The sequence below is a fragment of the Python bivittatus genome, unplaced genomic scaffold (assembly GCF_059951505.1).
Source record: "Python bivittatus isolate LINGU-HERP-01145 unplaced genomic scaffold, Pbiv_v1 ctg000070_np1212, whole genome shotgun sequence".
In the NCBI taxonomy this organism is placed as follows: domain Eukaryota; kingdom Metazoa; phylum Chordata; class Lepidosauria; order Squamata; family Pythonidae; genus Python; species Python bivittatus.
This window is the reverse complement of record NW_028277034.1, coordinates 50,220,263-50,244,017: the sequence shown is the minus strand read 5'-3', so window position 1 is coordinate 50,244,017 and position 23,755 is coordinate 50,220,263. Positions and strand designations below refer to the sequence as shown.

Below are 23,755 nucleotides of genomic sequence, written 5' to 3'. Positions count from 1 at the left end.
CCCATCCAAATGTTAACAAGTGCAGCCCTCCCTAGCTTCCAAGCTTTTGCGAACCACGATGCCTGGGACAAGGGCTCCCATTCCTTCCCCCTTCTCACAAAGTCCCCAGGAGGACCCCAACCTTCCTTCTAAAGGGGATGCAGCCTGCTTGGGGGTCCTCCAAAACCCTCCTTGGGCCCCACTCAACGGCTGAGTCTTACCGATTGGGCTCGGCCGGAGAGAAAAGCCTCAAGGGCACCCCCTACCGGGAGAGCTGTAGTCCAGCTGGTCAAGCAAGTTCCGGCCCCGCTTTCCTCCTCCTCCTCCTCCTCCTCCTCACCGCCGGGCAGGTGGAGCCATCGGAGGGCGGGAGCGCGGCAGCGCTACTTTTCCCAGGCGCCGCGCCGGCACTGCCAGTGTCCTTCGCAAGTTCGCGGCTCGGACTGTTGCTTCGGGTAAGTCTCCCGGCTTGACCTCTTCCCTGCCCCGAGACGTGGACCGGGGGGACTCCCGTAGAGCCGGGGAGCCGGACGGGAGGCGCCTTCCTGCCCATCCGCTCTTGCGAGCTTCCTTCTCCCTGCCTGTGCACCCCCTCCCCACCTCTAACTTCCCCGTGCCCTTTGCACCCAGCCGCGCCCAGCCTGGGATCGGGGCTCGGTCTGGCGTCTGGAGCGTCCCCCTTGGGCGATCTGAGGAGGGAGCCAAACTCCCAAGCGTGGCACCCGGGGATTTTTCCAAGGTGGGGCGCGGGGGACAAGTCGAGGGCGCCTCGCCGGCTCTCCTTCCCCTTTCCTGGCAGCGCATCTCGCGCGCGCCGTGCCGCGACTGCGCGCCCTTTGCTGCGCGCTGCCCTGCGAAGAGGCCCTTTCCCGGACAGCAGGCAGCCCCTACAAAGGGGAAGAAAGCTAGCCGAAATACTTTATAAATCTAAATAAATAAATAAATAAATCTTTATTTATTTATTTACTCTGTTCAATTCGTTTGAGGCATTGCCTGGCTCCAATGAGCTCTGGGCGGCTGCCAACTGAGCGCACGGGTCGCTCTCTCTCTCTCTCTCTCTCTCTCTCTCTCTCTCCTTTGACTCAGTCTATGTGGACAGTCTATATGAGGTTTTTATTTTTATTTTTTTATTTTTGCAACAGCCTACTAGTGGTTAGATACTGGCTTTTTCGGGGGTGTGATTCCCTGGTGGTCTCCCTTTCAAGCACTGACCGGATCTGATCCTGTTTAGTTAGCAATGTTTGTATATTGTACCAGTCCTTGGTAAGGATGTACAATTAGGTAACTTTGGAGAATTGCATGTAACTCCCCATTTTTAGCATGGGGGGGGCTGAGCAAAGTGCATCAAGGGCTCCCCCCTTTGCTGCCATTCTCTCCCTGTCAAGCAGTTTCTGTTTCTGTTAAAATGTTTCTTTAAAAAAAAAAGAGAGAGCAAAAGAAACCAGGATTGATCTGTTCCTCTAGCAACCTGGTAACTTTCCCCCCCTGCTCATTTTTCCCATGATCCAGTTACCAAACCAAAGTCTCCCTTTAATCAAGCTTGACTTTGATAGCACATTCAGTTTCCTTGGCAATTTGATGAATGTGGTTTGCTTTTGCTTCCTTTTGGGTTTTTTTTTTCAAATGCCTAATCTGGGTGGTCTTCTCTCCAACTACTAACCAGTCATGACCCACCTAATTAAACTTTTCATGATCATCCAAGCTCTACGAGGTGCTTCTATCTCGGGTAGCAATACCTTATTCCAGCCAACTTCTGTAAATAGCTTTTGAAATAACAACAACAACAACAATAATAATAATATATCAACAACAACAACCACTGTTAAAGGTAGCCCCCAGTTTAAGAACAAGTTCTGTTCCCAAGGTCTGTCCTTAAGTCGAATTTGTATGGAAGCTGGAACAGTATTATTGTATAATGCTGTATAAGTAGTATTGTGTCATTAACTTGAGCCATTGTGTATTTAACTTTAATCACTGTGTATTTAACTACCTGTATTTTAAAAAGTAACATGTCATGCTGGGGTGACAGAAGTGCATGGCACCTGAATGAGGCCAAGTGAGACATGGCCATCTACAGAACAGGGGTGAGAAATCTCTGGTCTCCAGATATTAATAAACTACCATTCTTAGTGCAGGCTGATGGTCAAGGAGGATGGGAATTGTAGTTCTGCAACATTTGGAGTCCACAGCTCCCCCTGCCCCAGTAGACCGTAATAATGCTAGTCTGAGCCAACAGAGGCTTTGATGGGTTCCCCAATTCCTGCACCCCTGAATTCAGGAACAGAAATAGCTGGTTGAGGGATGCTAAATCCAGCCCAGCAAAGTTCACTGAAGATGAAGGGTTGGGTGTAAGCGCTGGGAGGAGCTATTCACTGCCCCCCCCCGCATGTGCTCCTTAAACCAGTCTTCCCTTTTTTTTTTCACTTAGTAGAACTGAAAAGAAAATTTATTAAGAAATTCATGAAGATAGAAAAGTGTCTCTAAACTACATCTTGGAGGAAGAGAAGGGAAGAGTAAAGAAGGGAGATTGAGGCAGACTCTGACCCGGACTAGGTGTGCTTGCTCCAACCGAATAACCATTTTTTTGAAGTGAACAAACTATTTTCCTGGGTGAGTTCAGGCAGTTCCCCAAAGGGTTGTTTCTTCTAAGTAGACATTTTCCTTGGGTGGAGCCGCGGGGGGCTCAGTTGCCGCTGTTTTCTCTCTGCCAAGATGGAATAGAATAGACTCAGTATGTCAAGGGCAGATGTAGGAATCGCGTTTGCTCTGTAACAGGAATGGAGAGAGAAGACTTTGCAGAGGAGAAATAGCCATTTCGGAGGGTGCTCCAGCTATTTTCCACCTTCTGCTCTTCCAGAGCAAATAAAAGATGCCGTTCAGTAACCTTGGATATGTTTTGCAGTCAAAGTCAATAGAAAGCAATAAAATAACAAATTTGGGGATGAAAGGATGCAGGATAAGCAGGAACCAGATGCAGTAAACAACAGTCAGATGAAAACTTTCTTTTTACTATACCTTTATTACAGAATCAGAACTCATGTCATTAGCTGAGCATTCGGATGGAGGAAGGCAGATTCCAAGTGAATATTGGGGAAAAAGGATTTCCTAATAATAGGAAAAGTTTTTCAGTGGAATCAATGACTTTGAGAGGCAGTGGGCAACTTTTTAGTGGATGTGTTCAGGCACTAAACCATCTGCTGGGGATGCTACAGTTCTGATACCTACACTATCCAGGAGTTGGACACAATGGCCTGTTCCAACTCTATAACAGCTGAATTTATCCTTGTTAATCACCTGGCTATTGTTTTGCAGTGTCTTTGTGAAATCAGATAACCATGACTTCTGCTTGGGTAAGTCAAATTATTTTTTCAAATGTATAAATATAGACAACTGTAGTAAAGGAGGATGAAATCAGATTGCAGTTTGGCTCAGGCAGTTTAGATCATGAAAGATCTGAGATCTGGACTGAGTGTAAAATTCGGAATGCTGGCAGCAGTGTTTCTCACGCCAAACAGGTGGAACAAGTGTGCTTCCCCATCAGCGGATATATGCACAGTTCTGGGAGGGAATCCCCCTCACTAAATAATTGTGTTGTCACCTGTAGATACTGAAAAGAAATTGGTGTCTAGAAGAGGCAGGGTAATCTGCAGATTTTTATTCCTAGGATGATTGCGGTGTTTAGTTGATTAGCAGGTGGGATTAATCCATTAAAACCCCATATAATTGCTTTGAAAAACAGCTCTCAGGTAATCTTGAAGCTGAGTTTTGGAAAAATGATTGATAGCACCTTTAAAATGTGCAAATGTATTACATAATAAGCTTTCACAGACTAGAATTCACTTCAGTATATCTGTGGAATATTCTGTGTGTGTGCGCGTGTGTGCACGCGCACATGTGCACACACACACACACACACTTTCCCCAACTTGGGCCTTCCACATATAGTAGGATTGGAAATTGTGCAAGTGTGTTACTTCTGAAATATGCCAGGTTGGGAGATTAGTTTAGAATGAAATTAAATGGAAAAGACCAGGACTGTACCATTTAAGCTTTAGTGTATATGCAAACAAGTATTTGATCTTGATAAGCTGATTATCACATGGAACAAAATGTCCTTTATCTTGTCACCTTTATCAAGCAAGTGCTCATGGGAAAATGTGTTTTTGATCAGCTGTAGTAATGCTCAGACTTTTTCTCCTTGAATTTGGGAGGAAAATGTTTACATTTTTAATGCAGACTAGACAGCCCTGTGACCTGTTGGGTCATCCTTTGACAGAAAGGTTGGGCAGTCTGATGTGGCCAGAATGAACATTAAATTTTAGACAGACCATATTTTTTTTACCCCAATGCTGGATGGTCCCGTGATCATCTAAGAAGAATATATATCATAAATAGAAAAATAATTGTAATGGCAAACAAACTTCAGTAATAAGTCAATATTTATTTGCCAAAACAGATAAACAGAATGACTATGGGGAGGCAAAAAAGCAGTGGGACGGGAGTGACTTCCAACTTCTTGCCAGCTTCCCCACTGACTTTGCTTGTGGGAAGCTGGCAGGGAGTGTCAGAAATCACAATCACATGACCATGGGGATGCTGCAACGGCTACAACTTTGTGAATAAAACTGGTCTGAACATTGTGTAAATTTCAATTCCACAGGTCCTGGATTTTTTAGGCATTCTTTAAATTAGTGGATTTTAGGTACCTTGATTCAAAAATTGTTGCGTTATAATGCACCGTTTGGGCTAACTTGAGGGTACAGACAGACAAACACAATAAGAGTTTTAGTAGTATATAGATCTGTACCATGAACACAAATGGGTGATCTCACCTTGGAAGAGAGACCAAGCTTCTTGTGCTCACAGATTATGTAAAATTTTGATTGTTCAGCATAAAGAATTATTTACTGTATCCATCATTTTATATCCAGTTTTCCTTTTTTGCACCTCCATTCCAACATGTAGTTTTCATGCTGTTTTTTTTCTAGACAAGGCTAACGGATAGATTAGATAATTCATTTTTACTGAAATAATACCCCTATTTTTATATCCGTATTAGTGCAGTTTGATGCCACTTTCTACTACTCTGCAATTCCAAATAATTTTGCAAATGAATCGTTTCCCATAGTTGGGGGGTGGTTGGGGGGAAGTACAGAGGAGTCTGTGGCACTGGCGAAGCTGCCAAACTGGCATTTTTGTTTAAGGATGAGAAAATAAGTCTTTAAAACCAGGAAGGGTGTGCCTGGAGTATGCCTCAGAATAACAACAGTCGTGGCTTTGTAGCAAATACCTCATAGTGGTTCAAGTTCTTTCTAAGTAAATATTGACAAACCAAGATATATGTAGATATTTGCTGCCGAAGACTGAATACAAATAGTCTTCTTCCCCAAGTCAACATGCAGATTACTTACAAAATTGGCCAAGTTATCTTGGCACTGGAGGCATAAAATCATGCAATAAAAGTAGAGTAATATCAATTGAAATAGCTACCTTTGTTTCTTTCCATGATAACCCCAAATCACCTGCTTTACTCTTGACAGATGAAGTGATTGAACGTTGTTGCTATATTGCTGTTTTCTACTGTTTTAAGTCTTGTTTGTCTGTTTATTGTTTTTATTGCAAACCACCTTGAGATGCTCTAGACATAAACGATTAATGGGATGGCAGAGTTTGCTAGTTTCTTATTTAGCTAACTCCAGTTCAGTCCGGATTGCACAACGCCCCAGAAGAGATTCAAAACTTTCAAATAAATTCCATCTTGATGAACTCAGTTAACCAAAGCTGGCTGGAGTACCTATTGCAGTTTGCAAGCATTTTACCCCTAATTCTTGCATTGAAACTTCTTATTTAAGTCCGTGGAGTTCTTGTCTCCATAACCATTCCCTACTGTATGGGGCTTGACTTGAAATACTGGTAGTCCTCACTTAGCAACCACAATTGGGACCAGCAACTCCTTTGCTTAGCGACACAGTTACTAAGCAAGACTTCATGTGACTGCAACAGGCTTACAACCTCACTTCTGCTGCAGTCGTTAAACAAATCAGAGAGGTCATTAAGCGAGACATCACCTGACCGTAGCTTGCGATTTCACTGCCAGCTTCTCCATTGACTCTGCTTGTTGGAAGTCAGTTGTGAAGTGCACGAATGGTGATCACGTGACTGCGGGACGCTGTACTGATTGTAAATGTGAGGACTGATTGTAAAGTTACATTTTCAGTGCCTTTTTAACTTCGAACAGTCGCTAAACACGGTGGTCGGTAAGCGAGGTCTACCTGTAATTAAATAGGCAGTTAAATAAATAAATAATAGGAGGGCTAGCCTTGCCAAAGTAACAGAAAAGTTTAGGGCTGATTTTAGGTAAATTGAAGCTAGTGTATATGCCATTGATAAGCCTGAAAGTGTGGAATGTGAAATCCACCTTTCGCAGCAGATAATTATAATGCTTGTGTTGAAAAATTGCAGGATACCCTTGTTAAAAAATATTAATTGATTTATTAAACTCATTTCTGCCTCTCACAGAATGACTTTCAGTGGCTTATGTAGCTAGAGAGAAGAATTTATAACAATTATGGTCACATCTAAACCCAGATCAAAACTAACAAACACCATCAATAAACATAGCAATCACCCCCCAGCACTAAAAATAGAAGCAATAAAAGATTAAAGATGGCATTCTGTATAAACTCAGGGGAAAACCTTCCAAAATGTATTCAATATCCTGTAAAGCTCTTGAAAATAATGTGATGGAATAACATAGGAAAACCTGCCAAAATGGAAAATAACCTTGGAGTTAAATTAATCTTAATTATATTTATCTTACAACAAATACTCAAAGGAATTCTGGGCCATCTGTGTAGATACTTTCATTTACACAAAAACAGGGGATAAACTGACATTGACCAGTTAAGAGACCTCCCAGGGAATTCTTATAATACCAACAGGAGTATCTGCAGGCTGTAGTCAAAAAAGTCAAGATGATGGCTGCAATGACACAATTGGAGCTCTGCCTATTTTTTATGTACGTCATTTGTGTTTTTTAGGTGTGTTGAGTGTTTTCACGTGTGTCGTGTATGTTTTTGAGTATGATGCACATAAAAAACAAATGGGACAGCAACCACATCATTGTGGCCACCATCTTGACTTTTTTGACCATATCCTGAGACCGACCCTGAAAACCACCACCCCAGAAAAGTTCAAAGGAGCCTGAACACAACCTAAAACCCATCTCTGCAGAAATGTCCCCTGTGTGTGGGGGGGAGGGGGGAATGCCAAAAAAGTTAATATGTCATGTTTGTAATATTGATATCCTAAACTGCAATTAATACTGATAAAATGTTTACTTCTCTCTTTTTATTTTCAATACTTTGAGCTTCCTAAATAATAGAACTTCGGTAACAGCAATCATATGACATACATATTACTGCATTGAAATTTGCATTGAAATAATACCATGTATCAAGATTTATAACATTACAATAAAAGGGAAAAAAAGAATTAAAAAAATTAATATGTCCAAAAATGAGCAGGGCTTTAATGATGCGGTTACAGCCTTCATCTCTGACCCTGGCTCTTTGCATTTGTCAAGAATTTTGTGGTAACCCACTGACATCTCATCTCATTTGTTCCCATTTACTCCAGCCACACCGGATGCTGAAGTTCTGTATTAGCGAAAGGAGATTAGGAATAGAAATTCCTTATCTAGCTATAAAAATAACACATCATCTGCATATAATGGAACCTTATTGTATTACCTCTGACCATCCCCTTGCTGTGGGAATTCCTGCCTAGCCTGTCTTTCGAGCAGGGAATTTTGGGAGCCTTCTGGAGGGTCCCATCCTCACTGACCTGCCGCTGTTGCATCATGATCAAAGCCCTTTATTTTACCTAAGCAGCTTGTAGGAAAAATCCAGAAGCAAGGCAACACCGTTCTGCAGTGGGATGCATTTCCAACGCCAGAAACCTGTCCTGCACACCCAAATGCAGACCTCAGGGAATTTTGCTCAGTTGCAGAAACGTGAAATGTGGAAATGGCAGGTTGTTTGGAGTGGCTCTCGGCTTATTGGTGGAAAATCTGCCATGCCCAACTGCTGATGAACTTCCCTGATTCCTAATCAATGGGGCTTCAGCTGGATTCCTTCCCTGATGGAACATTGATTGTAGTTTGCTGTGGCTCTGGGTGTTTTTGTGTTCATGTGCAAAATCCACACTGCAATGCAGACGAGTGGGGGTTCATTTCATTCATATCTATGTCTTTTATTCTTCCGGGTTGTCATTTATTTAGAGCACATTTAGAACCTGTGTGTTGTGCAGGCAGGGTTCTTTTTAAATTTTTGAATAGCAGAACTAAGTCAACATTCCTGAAAGGCTGAGTTCATATCAACTCTTGCTGTTTCTTCTTTCTCCACACCCAGGTGAATTATTTATATCCTCTTATGCGCATACAACAGTTGGTATCAACAAAAGGCCAGGAATTCTCTTTCGTTGGCAGACTTATTTTATAAGAACTGAATAAATCAGCTTTTTGATGATTCGGCCGTAAAAGGCCGAAGGTGACTTATATGGTTGCACTTTTCTTAGTATCCTATTTCAGTGTTTCCTATTTTTTAAAAAAGGTGGTAGATTTCTATTTTTTTACTGAACAACTGGGAAAAAAACCTGGAAGATTTCTTTTCAATGTGACACTGCTCTCAAAAAGATGGCTTTAAAATCCAGAATTGGCTGGTTTTCCATTTTCAATTGCACCAATGTCTTTTCATAGGTGCAATTGAAAAGGTTAAGTTGGTGTAAAAAAAATATATCCGAGAATAGATCTGATTTGCCATTTTCTAATTCTTACATTGATTCTGGGCCCTCTGGTTGTCAGAGAGCAGCACTTCACCCAGGAATCTGGTTTACTTTTTATCTCTTTTCCTTGCATGTCTATTTGGGCTGAGAGAGAATGCAAGCCTAAGTCTGTCCATGGCTAAAGGTGCACTTGAACCTAGATCTCACCATTCCTGGTCTAACACCAGGATACTAGAGTGATACTCTACCACCCATTCTCCCTTCCTTCTTTCCTCTATCTCTCTACACTTCCATACAGTCTATAGATGACCTCAGTGAGATGAGATCGTTGTCCCATGAATCTCAGCTTCTTCTACTCTGTTGATGGTGCTTTTGGGGTTTGAGGCATTGTGTTAACCTGCCACTTACCAACATGTTTTGAACTGGAGATGTTGAGGTTGAACCCATGACCTTTGACATGCAAAGCATGTGTTCTCCTACTGAGTACAGCCTGTAATCCTGTTTGCTTTGTGCATTTCTTGACCTTGAATCCAGTGTCATTGTGCAATTGTCCAATGTCATCTCTTTTCTTTTAGGTTGGTTCTAGAGGAACAATACATGATTATCCTGGATTCAGTGCTTCAAAAGATGCAGAGGCGATTAAGACAGCAGTTCAAGGACTGGGTAAACATCCTGTTTTCTTTGGGAAAGGAAGACAGGTTGGGTTAGATAATCTATCTCCTGTTGGATTGCGGCTTCTGGCCACCAAAGTAGGATTAGTGTGTGTATGGGGGACCATGAACAAATGGCTGTAGGCTGTAGACTGGGAAGAGGAAGATGTGACAAGCTATTTCTGCATTTTGCAAAGAGGAATGCATAGAGGTATCCTTGAAGTCATCAGGACTTGAGGAGGAGAAGGAGATTCTGGAAGCATAGTTGTTCCATATGATGATAATTTAAAATCCACAAACTGTTACTTAAATTCCCAAACCAAGCCAAGAAGTCATCTGCTGCTTATCTCAGGCATTCTGGATTCAGAGGAATATTGAATGTGGAAATTACATCACAGAGTGTGTGTGTGTGTGTGTGTGTGTGTGTATGTATATATATATATATATGAAGCTAGATGGTTAATCCATTGGGGGGCTTGAGCAGTAGATTGTCTTCATCCTCAGAGGAGTTGATCTACGTGATCTCTGAGATACCTTCCAAGACTGTGATCTATTTGTTATAACTGTAGATCATCCCAAAAATACAACAAATAGGTCCTCCCAAAAATATCCAAATACCAATGGTGACTACACTACCAAGGGTGAGAGAGAGTGTGGGGATGTTCAGAGAGTAATGGAAGGAATGTTAGACATAAACAACTAAGAGATAGGACGAGAATCTGTAGGTAACTTATCTCATAAAGAACAGCTCAGTCCAGACTGGAAAAAGTCCTGGGAAGAAACAGTTCAAAACGCTCCAAGGGCTTCTGCTGCAATGAACTCATTAATAAATGAGGGTTGGAAATTCCTTTCACAGTTTCCAAGATTTACCCCTAATTCTAGCATTAAAGACACCTTCCTGAAGTCTGTGTTAATTCCCACTTCCTTGATCTTGCCCAGCAATGTGGAGCTTGACAGAGAGACTGGCTAGCATCTAACTCAGTGTTTCTCAAACTTGGCAACTTTAAGACATGTGGACTTCAACTCCCAGACTTGCCCAGCCAGCATGGCTGGCTGGAGAATTCAGGGAGTTGAAGTTCACATGTCTTAAAGTTGCAAGTTTGAGAAACACTGATCTAATTCTTTATCCCCAGGCAGGGACAAATAGCATCTATTCCTGGGAAGCCCAGATTTGGGGCTGACCCTATTATTAAATGTAATGAAATGGCATCAGGATGGCATTGTAGGAGAGCTGTGTTAGTCTGTGGTGGCAAAAAAATCATCATCAGGTGCATCTGTTGAAGTTGTTGATATGTTCATGAAAACATATCGATCTTAATAAAAAATGATTTGTTGGAAAAGGCGCTACCAACATCAGGTTCAAAATCCTCCTACTTTCCCATGTTGGCTTTCTGACATACCTTCCTGGGGCAGCAGCTTCACTGCACAAGAAGACCTCAGCCCCTGATCTGTTTATCATCATAGATGCTCCCCTAGATCCAACCCAGAACAACCTGTTGTAATGGGGATGCAGCACCTAGTTGTACAGGAAGCCACGACAACCATGTGACAAAGCTCCTCTTGGAATATCTTCAAAACGAGTGTCCTAGAAGGATCAGCTAGCCAGTTGAAGGGATGGGGTGGCATTGGCAGGGAGGGGAATTAGGAGGATCCCCTTGGGCTCTTTCTGTCCAGGTTATTGTTAAAATTACAGCAAAATCTCAATTTAATGGACCCCCATTTAATGGACTTCAGATGCAGCGGACCAAATTTCCATCTGGACATCCACCCAAAATAACAGACCAATCTGTTACATGCAAAGGAGTCCAGATGACTACTGGATGACTAACAAACAAACAAAAATGCATAACCACAAAATGCCCAAATTAAAGGCACCAGATGAATTTATCTTCTTTTTACAACACGCTTGATGATTCTGGGTGGCAACATTATGCAAACATTGTGAATCATCCCCATGACACACCTCTGTTTTTAAGAGTAAGAGACCCTCCCTCCCAACAGTCCATTAAAGTGAAGTTTCCTTGTAAAGAAAACTTGAGAATGGGATACAGGTTGCCCGTCACTGAAGTTCAACATGTTTTACTCCAGGATTCAAGAATCTTCCTCTTTCTTAGCTGACTCCTTTCCTAATTTTGCTTTTAGGCACAGATGAAACATCGCTGATCAACATCCTAACAGGGAGATCTAATGCTCAGCGGCAGCTGATAGCTAAAGAGTTCAAAGACTACACTGGAAAGGTCTGCATCCTTGAGAAATATGGCGAAATGGTAAAGGGGGGGCTTGGAGGGTCGGGGGCTCCATTATCTGCCAGCCACTGAGTCATCGTGGCAATTGGTGTGGCAATTCTAGTTTCTGGAAGAGTAATTAGAGGAGTTCTCTAGGAGAAGGGGATTCTTCTGTTCCTCCTTAGAAAAAGGAAAAGAAGGAAGAAAAATCCAGTGAAAATAAACGTTCAGATCCTTGAGATCATGTCATCCTGCCCAAAAATACCTTGCAGGGGGCTTATGTCTGAAGTGGTATAGTCCAGTCAAGACTTTGCAGAGTAATAGTATCTGAGGTGACACAGTCCAGCCAAGACTTTCAATTTCTCATTGAGAACTAAAGTAAAGGGGAAAAAAATAGTTTTGGTAGGATACATTTTCTCAACAGTAAAATTGAGACACTATCAGGACCTGCCTTGCAGCATTCCCCAACTGGATGCTCTCCATATGTTGTGGACTAAAAAAATTATGATCCCCAGCTATGACGGTTGGGATTTATGGGAGCGTAGTTCAACACATCTGGAGCATGCTGGATTGGGAAGGATTGCTGAAGCTGTCCAGGATTCTTGACAGTGAGAATTATTCGTGGTTCCACCTTTTACTTTTCTTTTCAAAGGATCTGAAAGAAGCTTTGAAAGAAGATACTTCAGGTGATTTTGGGCGTGTCCTGGTAGCTCTTGTAATGCCTCCTGCAGAATTTGATGCTGAACAAATTAACAAAACCGTCAGAGTAAGTCGACAAGGATGGTTTTCCTCTTAACCTTAACCCTAACTCAGCTTGCCACAAGTTCTTACTTGATTCTGTTTTGGGGAAATACAATTTTCTGTCACACTCTCCTTTTATGTGAATGCTTCTTAATACAGTTGCCTTTTTCTGACAAGTGGGGGGGGGAATCAAAATAAAATTTTCTGGAAGAAAGAGGGGGAAAGTGGTCATTTGTACAACTGAAGCTTTTTGCTTTTTTTTTTTTTATTGTATTTATTGTTTACTGAAGAGGCAAGCCACTCCATAAACTAAGGAGTAGCTAGCCTCTTCAGCAGTACTGTTGCAAAGAAAGCAGCAGGCAAGGCTATAACTTTCAGCTCTATGACTTCCTATGTATAATATATCTCTTCTTTGGATTTAGTCCTAATATACACATACACAGTTTCACATTTGTCCAAGAAAAACAGCAAAATATTGATAGTGTAGCTGTCCCTCTTCAGGCCATCAGTGTTCCCCACCTTTCCTCTTGAGGGCAGCTCCATTTTAAAATCCATACTTTTAACAAGCAGTTATGTATTGATGAGTTAATTGATCAATGCTCTTTCATCTACCACTATTCTTGTTAGTTCACACAATTAACCAACAATTTGTTGGGTGCTTACATTAATCACAAATGCAGTGCAAGCATGGTTCAGTTTCAGTGATTTCAATAAAATGTAAGCCCTCGTGTAGATCCATCTTGCTGAAATCCGCTTACAAACATTTCCCTAAGATGAGGTCAGCCCATTTTTCTTCTGCCAGAATGAATTTTCTAATGTCAAAATGATCTCTTTTGGTCTTTTCTCTTGTTCTGAAATTTTAGCCATGTTGCGACAGCTTCTGCAATGGCCAAATGTTTGATACCCATAGGATCTACATAAATCTTGAATGGAAAATTTAGCATCTTTTTAATGTGATTCTTGCCAGGGCATTGGAACTAATGAGAAGGCGCTGATTGAGATCCTGGCTTCCCGAACCAGCAGGCAAATCAAAGAAATAGCCCAGGCTTATTATACAGGTAACAATTGCCTTGACTGAATAGCTACTAGCCAGATATTTGCCACGTATACAGCAATAGCTCTGGGGGAGATGGGCGGCATACAAATTTAATACATAAATAAATAACCAACCAATCAACCAGTCTGGAAAGGAAAGTGGCTCAGGAAAGGGATATTATATTCCTAGAAAGCCTCAGCCAAGAAGTGCAGAATGGGAGGCATCCATCTTCTACACCCTAGTCTCTGCGGTGGTCTCATCTACAGCTTGCTGCAAAAGGTTAGAGAAGAACCCTTTAGCCAAGATGATGTTCATTGAGCAACAGCATGGCTGATGCCAACATTCAGGAGCTATTCGTTGCAAATGCAAGTACAGTGGAGGATAAACTTGGGTCAGGCCTGGTGGACATAGTGGCTGACAGACTGAGTTGTGAAGCAGAGGAGGTTGAGTTAGATAGGCAGCACCCACTCCCTTGTGGTTCCTCTTTCAATCTAGTTGGCTCTGTTGCAGCGGTTCTCATTACTCCACTGATGATGAACCTGGTCTCCAGCCCATCGGCCCTGAAAGACACCAACTGCCATTGATATAAGCAACCACCATAGTGGGTAGGGTGAAAAATGCCCCTCTTTTCATATTTAAGTGGGATTTCATGGGCAAAATGGGTGCTTTTGTCTTGTTGAGATCTAAGGTGCCATTTTACCCCTTAGGAATCTTGGAAACCTTGTTAACAACTGGAATCCTGCTCTCTTTCTTGGCATGCCATGTTTGTAGCTGAAGAAAATTGTGGATTTCTGATCTAAAGGATTTTATGCAGAAGTCCATGGGCTTCCCATCATTAAGTCAGATCCTGTTGAATTAGTATTAGCTGGCCCATGTCCCCCCTAGCTTTTATTTTGATAAGTGGCACTAGCAAAAGATCCTGCTGCACTTCAGGAAGATGAATTGCTGAATTGCAGAGAAGCTGACCAAGATGGATTGGAAAATTGAATGCAGCCAGCCCAGTCAAGCCAATAGTTGGAGTTGGTACAGTTCTTTCAGAGCTGTGGCATTGATTAATATCTGGAAGATGGATGTCTGTTCTCTTGGTGAGGGTGAAGAAAGCCCACTAGTGGGAATAGAGTCAGATGTCCTGCTCCAGTGCATTGTAGTCTAAGCTGAGCAAAGCAAATAAGCTTGGATTGAAGAACAAGCTGATTGAGTCACAATGGACTGGTTCAGTAAACCCCAACTCTGCTGACATTGCAAGTGAAGGAATGTAGGTTAACAGCTTGGTGAGGTCCTGTAAATTGGCCACCTGAGTGCCCTTCAGGTGTCTTGAGACTTCAGTTCCCAGAATTCCATGGCCAAAGGCAGTTCTGGGAGTTGTAGTTCCAAACATGTATAGAGGTCATCACATAAGGGAAGGCCAAATAAACTGGATGAGAAAGTTTTGCTTAATCTTTCTTAGGCCATGGAACATGCTTTAGTGTTCAGAGCATTTTACATTTGATGGATTACAAACTTGAAAGGCAGTTTAATATTAGTAGTCTCCATTTGTAGATGGGATTACTAAGTGAGCTAACTTCACCATTACCAGTTAAGATGCTCAGAGCAGGGGAAAGGTTAAGGGTCTTCTGATAAATAGGTTATATTCTCAATGACATTTTGCTTTAAAAAAAAAAAATCACAAAAAGCCCAAAATAAAAATTGTCCCAAAGAATATATGATTTATGCCAGATTGGAGCCCATGTAATACAATTCCTTTAAAGCCTGGATTTGCAACAAGGAATACTAGGGTGAAATTCCAGTTTTGCTATGAAATACCTTTGGAAACCTCCAGAAATAATTGTTTTTCTCTGACTGATCTTTTATCTGGAATATTGTAGAGAAATAATAATAATATACCAATAATCATCCTGAGATAAATTAATTCCTGCTTCTTTATGTCATTGCTAAAAATACATGCTATTGTTGAAACAAGAAATGGGTTTCTTGACCTCAAAATAAGCAAGCCGTTTTTACAATTACTAGAAGTGTCATTATCTGGCACATGTAAGATTGCAAGGTATTCTCTACTGCATTAATGGAGCTTATCATTAAGACCCTCAGTTGGGGGAGTGTGGAGGAATGAATATCTCTTGCGTGATCTTAATTTCTTTCAGTTGATTGAAAAAAAGATGCACAAGGAACCCAATAGAAGCCTCTGTATGCAGAAGTACCAAGAGACACAAAGGTTGTGGGAAGAAATGTTGGGAGATCTAAGCCAATCTTCTCTGACCTAAGGGTTTGAAAGGTCCTTGGTCTATCATGGCCATGTTGATGGGGGGGGGGAGGGTACTGTAATCATGGGCATTGGAGAAAGTCCTTCCATATCATTTCTGAGCTCTGTGTGAATTTGAGACTCTCCACTGGCAGGATTTGTGGCCAAACAACAGGTGAATCTTTGCCCACTTTTTGTAACTGCAAAGTACATCATTTGGGAAGGAACTGGTAGGTTAGAAATTTAACCCTTTTCTGCCTTTGGATTTAGGAGGAAGTCTTCTTCTGAAACTAGCATTTGGACATAGAGGTAGCCAATGTAGGGCCCTCTGGTATCATCATACTGTTTCCAGAATTACTATATAGTTATCATTCATATATTGTTTGTAGTTAATTGGTTCCTCTGTTAATAGATATTGTGCCAGGCATGTGTGAAGGTATGAATGGGCATGCAGGAAGGATACAGTTCATGAGGCCCATAGCAGGCCCAAAAGGCAGAAAGGTTGGTTTGTATAGGAAGATTGCAGCCTACTCAGCCTGTGGAGCATGATAACATGTTCTTACAGCGAAAGATAGTCCATCCAGAACAGATAGCTCCCATGCAATCTAGATGAAGCAATGACACTCTTGTCATTGAAGAAAGAACCAGTTGGTGTGAGAAAAGTGCCCATATGGCACTACCAAGCCTTGATGGACTGGTCATGCCTTGTTGGAAGGTATGTAAATGTGTGTGGATTGTAGCTTTGTAGCCATGGTACCAAATAAAGTACTGTGCACGTTGGTTATCCTGCCATGATTTTTCTGGAACTTAAACCTAGCCTGGCCAGTTGAGTCAGTATGCACGGTTGTAGGAATGCATGAATGGTTGGAACTCTTAGTTCAGAATGTGAATAATAAAAGTTAAAACCCTATATTTGTCTGTCGATTAAAACACACAAGTAACACTGTAAGTATCATAAAAACCTCATTATGACCCTAGGAATGACAAATATTTTGGATTACTACTCCACAGCTTTTTCCCACAGGCTAAGTTGGCTACAGCAGAGGAAGCTCAAACATTCAGATGACACCTGATTTATGCCGCTTATCAATTCCTCCTCTGGCTTATACAGTTAGCATTTTAAAGAACCTGCACTATAGAGGCAATGCAAAATAAGCCAGAGATCTTCTGTTTGTCAGCTCTTTAGCGACGGAACAAGATAACAGGCAGGATTATTCAGTCTGATCTGTGCTTAAAAGCTTTGCAGATAGGATGGCCTTTCCGCGTGCTGACCTTGAGTAAGGAGGGATGTACAGCTTCCATCAGAACAGGGCTGCATCAGAAGTCATGTAGTGGGGCTTCTCTGGTCTTATCAAGACAACAGTTAGATAATGTTTATTGACAGTAGGTAATCTGCCTGGCTATTCATGCAGAGTGTTCCTTATTTAAGCAAGTATCACTAACTCTGTGTGTTTGTTTTGGTTCCAGTTTATAGGGCCAGCCTGAGGGAGGACATCGGTTATGACACGTCAGGAGACTTCAAAAGAACTCTTATGGCCCTGCTTGATGTAAGGGAGCTTTTAGCAGATTTGTGTAAATGACCTTGCAGTTGCCTAAAGTAATGCATCTTATTTTAAGGCCATCTTGTGATGCAGCTATTCACAAATGAGCTAATTTAAACATGTTATATTAATTCCTATCCGGGCATTCATTCCAATAGATTGCCCTTGCTACTTCTGAAAGGGTATGCTCTCCTCCCTCTTTGGATGTCTTTAAATAAAAGTGGTCTAGTTCGAAGTCTAAGTTCCAGTTATAAGTCCCAGTTCTAGTTCTAGAACTAGGTCTCGTTCCAGTTCTAGAACTAGGTCTCGGTCTAATTCCCACGTCATTCCAGAAGTTGGGTGAGATAGCCACCAACGTTCCTCCGAAGCTATGGTGTCCCACGTTTTCACAATATGTGACAGAGCTGAAAATATGGTGAGGCCATTCCATGTTTGTACTCCTAGAAGAGAAGTTGCACAACGTCTTCCCTTCTCCAGTGTTCTTCTTGAAGAAGATTGATCTGTGACCACAGGGCAGTAGAAAAAAGCTACAGCCATGGAGGAATTGGTGAAGTCTGATTGATACTGGTCAGCAAAATAATGGAGATCCTTTTAGCCTATTCTCTAGAGCAGTGTTTCCCAACCTTGGCAATTTTAAGGTGTGTGGACTTCAATTCCCAGCATTCCCCAGCCAGGTAGGACTAGTTCCACTGCACTGCAGAGAATTAATCCAGAAACAGGAGGGAAGCCCAGTGGTTGTTAAAAGGAAATGAATTTTCTGAATTTTTCTTCCCTGAAGTTGCCCTCAATTGCCATCTTTCAGCTTCTGCTGTTTGAAGTCAAGGGAGATTCACCCATCATAACCCTGGTCTGGTTATTCCTGTCTAATCTGCATTTTTATAAACAACTGGATTGCAACAGAAATGCAACAAGTACTGTTTTGTCAAGGAATCAGGCATCTTCTTACTTGCAGAGGATACAGGATCATGCTGAATGATATTTAATTTGGGTGCTCATATTGGGTTTTTCCTCATGTTTTTTTCTTCTTCTTCTCCATACTATCACAGGGCAGAAGAGATGAAAATCCAGAGGCCAATGGAGAAGTAGCAAAGAGGGATGCGCAGGTAATCACAGTTTGGAAAAGAGCTGGATACAGGATCCTATTTTTTTTGTTTTAAATCTCCAAATTGTTAAAAGTCCTTTCTGCTTTTTGAACTTGAATCAGAAGGCAGCTATCTAGACCTGAGAATGCTGTATTTATCTATATTAAAAGATCTAGGCCAGTGTTTCTCAACCTCAGCAACTTTAAGATGGGTGGACTTCAACTCCCAGGATTCCCCAGCCAGCATGCTGGCTGGGGAATCCTGGGAGTTGAAGTCCACCCATCTTAAAGTTCCTGAGGTTGAGAAACAGTGATCTAGTCTGAAAAAGCCAGATGGCAGAACACAAGATGGCAACAAAGAAGGCTTTCTGTATCTCTTTGCTGCCATCTAGTGGTTGTGTGGATTTAGCAGCCCAGATGTGATAACCCAGATGTGATAGCCCAGGGGTGCCTGCATTGTGACACTCACGTAAAAAGAAGGAAAGGTCTTTGGACGTGCAGTGGTGGGCTCCATCTTGACTTGTTTTAACCTCCCCTCTCTTTGCGGGTGCCACTGGGCCAGCCTTCAGGTGTCCTGGAATTGTTTGATGGTGTCCTCAACTTTATACATTTCTGTTTTGTGTCTGAACCTCTTGGAATGGGATTTCTTCTTCCCCACTCCAGGGTAATTTTGAGCTGATCTATCAGCACTATTGTTACGTTGTCAAAAGCAAAACTCAATGTTCTGTAGCCAGAAAAGCCTGGTTGACCATCTGTCTATGTTGCTGAGATTTATTTGCTTATTTTTGAGTTTGTTTCGGTTAGTTAGGTGAAGGACAAACAACCGTGCAGATAACTATCTGAGATCAGCCTTAAGGGCTAAGAGTTTGCTCTTAGAAATGTAAAATAAAATTCATAATTCTGGGCATACAGCAGTATTAACTTTTGCATGTGAAAAGTATAATCACCTAGTAGTAGATATAGCCCTATATAAAATGTTTCCATCAATGACTGGTGTTTTTTTTCCCCCAGGATTAGAATCACCTTCACTGATTTTTTTTTTTTTAATCATGGACAACCCCATCAAAATGTTACTCATTTAGGCTTTTAAACTTTGGGTGAAGTTTGCCGAGTTATGCCTCTAAATCTTGAAGGATCTGGTCTGAACTGGAATGGAAGTGAAATTGACGCTTGCCGTTTCTGACAGTTTTTCTAAAATGAGTTGAATTGTCTGCCAAATGAGTAGCGTTAGCAGCAGGATTTAATCTGACCATCTCCGAAAGCCTTGTATAAATAATTGGCATGATAATTGCCCAGTGTACCTTATTTGAAATGTTACAGAGGCCTGGCAAAAGAGCAACAGTTTTTATGCTCTTCAATCCTGTTTTCTAGATCCTGTACAATGCTGGTGAAAAGAGGTGGGGAACGGATGAAACCCAATTTATCGATATTCTGTCCTCCAGCAGCTTTTCTCAACTCAGACTCAGTAAGAAACTGATTTATCTTCTGCATTCAAATAAGATTTAGGCATATTTAGCTTTTCTTGCAGTTTAGATACATTGATAGAGGTGAGAGCTCAGCCCTAGTACCTGTAATGGATTGTGAGAAAAACCTGGAGGAGGAGGAGGACCTGCAATGGTCAGATAAGAGAAATCTGAGTCCAAAGCAGGAATGTAATTTGAGAAAGCGTCTCAGGCTGGACCCTCCCTAGTTCTCTTTAGGATAAAGGCAGGGAGGGGGGAGGCACATTCAGATTTGCCAGATTCTGTTACTATATCGCTATAATAAAAGTAGTTTTAGTATCCATAAATTTGGTGTTCAGGTCTGGTCTATCTCAAAGGGCTGACTGTACCTGAAGTGATGGATTTTTAAAATTTCCAAGCTGGAAAAGTGTGTGTGTGTGTTTCTGTGGGAGGGAAATCTATTCCTCAAAAAATTAAAGAAGCCATTCGAATGCAACCACTTTTTTTCCTAGACATGTTTTCTATCTTGCAGTCCTAAAGATTAGAAACTTAAAAAAAAAAAAAAAAAAGAGCATGGAAAATAGGATTTCAGGCTGTTATAGGATATATATTGTAAAAGAGTGAGAACTTGTGGAGGCAGAAATACAAATGCCTCAGACTTTTGTTCAGGGATCTTAAAGTATGTGCAGCTTACGCTGCTGGCATTGTTCTCCTCTGTCATTTCTTAAGCGTTTGAGGAGTACAAAAATCTTAGCGGGAAGCGAATGGAGGACAGCGTACGTAACGAGACGTCGGGGGATTTTGCAGAACTGCTGTTGGCCATCGGTAAGAGAAGCGTGAGGCGGTCTGGCAAGTGTGTGCGTATTTATACCTTCTAAATCTCACGGCGGATTGATCCTTTTCCATATACACAGCCCTGTACTTTTTCAAGGAAATCTGCACAGGGTATTTGTGATTGGCTAATGAAAAAACAAGGGAAAAAGACACCTCCCTGTTTTATGCATGAAAAGCATTCCAAGGAACACCAGTTATGCCTCCCATCTTTAATTTGCTGTTCCTTCAAAATTAATGCCAATTCCCGTTTTTGACTCCTGTGGAAGAGTTCTCAAGATTTGGCCATGCTGGTGAGGCAGTGATGAGAGTTGCCCAGATGTGACTCTGGCCAGCTTACAACACTTTAAAAACAACACCAAAAATGGTATCAGTGAAACGTAAAAAGCCTACAATGGTGGTCAAGAACAAACTAAATAAATATTCAACAGTACAATAAATCTCATCCCGTAGGCCATCTAACCTCCCAACCCCCATACGTCTGGGTCTTCAGTGTCTTGCACAAGCCCAACAGAGTCAGGGCCAATCTGATCTTGGGGGGTTTGGTGTTCCAGAGGGCAGGTCCTGTTAAATGGCATTCTTTAATTGAGGGGACCCAGAATGTGCCCCTCTTGTCAGACCTGGTAGGATGAGTAGAAACAACTAGAAGAGGCAGTCCTCCAGATAACCCACTTTCTGCTTCCATGTTGCAAACCAGAACGAACCCTTCTGTAAACCCAGATTGCAGTGGGATGTTTCTTTGGAAGCTGTTCATAGATATTCTCCCCCAGCCGTGGCAGTTGGGGGTTCCAGCTCCTTTCTCTTGCCTGCCCCCCAGTTAGGGATGTTGCTCTTCACACTACACTAAGCTGCACCTGGCCGGTAGAAGGGATGTGGGTGTGAAATAGAATGGGGTGCCTTATCAATTGCCATCCTTCGTGCCTTCAGCATTTCATTGGGCTTTGATTTCTGCTTAACAGAGCAAGTTGGTTTTCTTAATTGGCTTTTAAACAAAGGCAGAAGCATAGGAAATGGTGCACTTTACAGGTAGTCCCCAGTTTAAGAACGAGTTCCGTTCCCAAGGTCTGTCCTTAAGTCGAATTTGTATGGAAGCCGGAACAGTATTATTGTATAACACTGTGTAAGTAGTATGGTGTAATGAACTTGAACCACTGTATATTTAACTCGAATCATTGTGTGTTTAACTCGAATTTTGCTACTATAGGTTCTGTTTTTAACTATGGGTCATCCGTAAACCGGGCGTTCTCAACCCAGGGACTACCTGTATTCATTAGGACATTTTGAGTTTAGAATCCTTTTAAAGTCACATTCCGGGGGAGATGGGTGGCATACAAATTTAATAAATAAACAAATAAATACATAAATAGTCTTGGGTTTTGGTATGGTTAGGCATCCGTGGCTGTATACAAATATGATGGAAGAAGTGAGTACCACTTTCGCTATCCCTGCAAAGCCCTTTGGTTTGCCACCAAAAGTGGGAACTTCATAACACAAAATAGATTCCTAACCCTCCGGCTGAGGTCTGTTCACAAGCATTTTCTCCTTACTAGCTCTTAGTCTGAGCATTTTTAGCATTTTTAAATAGGCAGAGGGCAGACTTAATCTTAAAACATATGGCGCACCCAAAGGCAAAGGTACATCTTTACTCTCCCACCCCAAAATATAATTTCCAATTTGCACAAAAAGGGAAGGTCAGTTACATTTTGATAGCGTGCTTTCGCTCTTTATCTGATGAAATCTGCCCAAACAACTCTGCGGATGTAAATTACAAAAATATGCACAAGAGGGTTGTAATAAGGAAACCGTGCTAACGATTGTAATCAAGTGCCAACCCGCAGGTTAATATTTTATTTATGTATGGATTTCATTGTTAGATGTACTTCCCACCTCTTGTTCATGCATCTAATTTGCAGGATGATTTGCAAACTCTTAAATAATTCACCGGGATATTTTCTGCTTTGCATTCCAAACTTGCTCACAGTGTAACCAGACAGTATACAAGGTCTGTATTCCACTCTTTTTCTTCTTCTCTCTTTTCATAGTGAAGTGTGCAAATAACGCCCCTGCCTTCTTTGCTGAAAAGCTGAACAAATGCATGAAGGTGAGAATGTATGAGTTTTCCTTGCCCAAAGTCAAGTCATCAAGGACCACCAACCACGTAGCTGAATGGTGCCTGCATTGCCAGCTGGCAGTTCTTTACTATTTCAAACAGGGTTCTCTCTAGGTAAGGGTGATGGAAGGTTGAAACCCGCAGATTGGTTGTTCTCGCAGCAAACTACAGCCTTCTGCTTGATTCAGCTGATGATCACCTTGAGATAAGTCACCATGTAAACACAGAGGGTTGTTGTTTTGACTGGAGAATCTGATGCCCGTATCTCCGGAAACACTTTCTCAGGTTTCTGTAGGCATGAGATCAGGCTTGGTGTGCAAGGCCAAGCAAAGCGCAGGATTCCTGGAAAAGCCTGCTTGAATGCTTCAGCATTTAGTAGAATCCGTGATAATGTCACACACATGGTGTTGTTGCACAAATAATGCAAAGTGTGTATTTTGCGTCATTTGCAGAGGATCATTATGTGGATGACATTATTTACCCCCGTTTCTTGTGGCTGTCCATCCTGAAATGGTGTAAGAGGACAGTACAGGTAGTCCTTGACTTATGACTATTCATTTAACGACTGTTCAAAGTTATGACAGTGCTGAAAAAAGTGACTTATGGCCAGTCCTTGCACTTACAACTGTCACAGCATCCCCATGGTCATGTGATCACAACTCAGGCACTTGGCAACCAGCATGTATTTATGTTGATTGCAGCATCCCGGGGACACGTGATCGCCATTTGCGACCTTCCCAGGGGACTTCTGACAAGCAAAGTCAGTGGGGGAAGCCAGATTTGCTTAATGACCATGTGGTTCACTTAATGACCACAGTGATTTGCTTAATGACAGAGTAAAAAAAGTTGTAAAATTGGGCACGACTCACTTAACAGCTGCATTACTTGGCGATGGAAGTTCTGGTCCCAATTGCGGTTGTAAGTCAAGGACTACCTGTAATAAGAATGATGAGAATTAGAATGGATGGACCAGGGGAATGACTCTGGGACTGAGATCATGCCACATATTTAACCTGGTCAACAGTCAATGCATTTGCACAACATGCTAAACTTGGTCAATGTTAAATCATGGTTAGGTTTTTGATCACTTGATTCA

At 41.8% G+C, this 23,755-nt stretch overlaps 1 protein-coding gene across 1 annotated transcript in view; it reads left to right on the top strand.

Moving 5' to 3' along the window:
• The first annotated feature begins 305 nt into the window (after positions 1 to 305).
• The window catches only part of ANXA3 (annexin A3), a 32,209-nt gene continuing 8,759 nt past the window's right edge, over positions 306 to 23,755 (top strand). Inside the window, exons 1-11 of the mRNA XM_007431962.4 lie at positions 306 to 434; positions 3,292 to 3,329; positions 9,339 to 9,426; positions 11,556 to 11,650; positions 12,291 to 12,404; positions 13,347 to 13,437; positions 17,122 to 17,201; positions 18,242 to 18,298; positions 19,648 to 19,741; positions 20,448 to 20,543; positions 22,592 to 22,650. Of these exons, the coding sequence (XP_007432024.2) occupies positions 3,315 to 3,329; positions 9,339 to 9,426; positions 11,556 to 11,650; positions 12,291 to 12,404; positions 13,347 to 13,437; positions 17,122 to 17,201; positions 18,242 to 18,298; positions 19,648 to 19,741; positions 20,448 to 20,543; positions 22,592 to 22,650 (789 nt within the window). The 5' untranslated portion in view covers positions 306 to 434; positions 3,292 to 3,314. The remainder of the gene's footprint in view (positions 435 to 3,291; positions 3,330 to 9,338; positions 9,427 to 11,555; positions 11,651 to 12,290; positions 12,405 to 13,346; positions 13,438 to 17,121; positions 17,202 to 18,241; positions 18,299 to 19,647; positions 19,742 to 20,447; positions 20,544 to 22,591; positions 22,651 to 23,755) is intronic.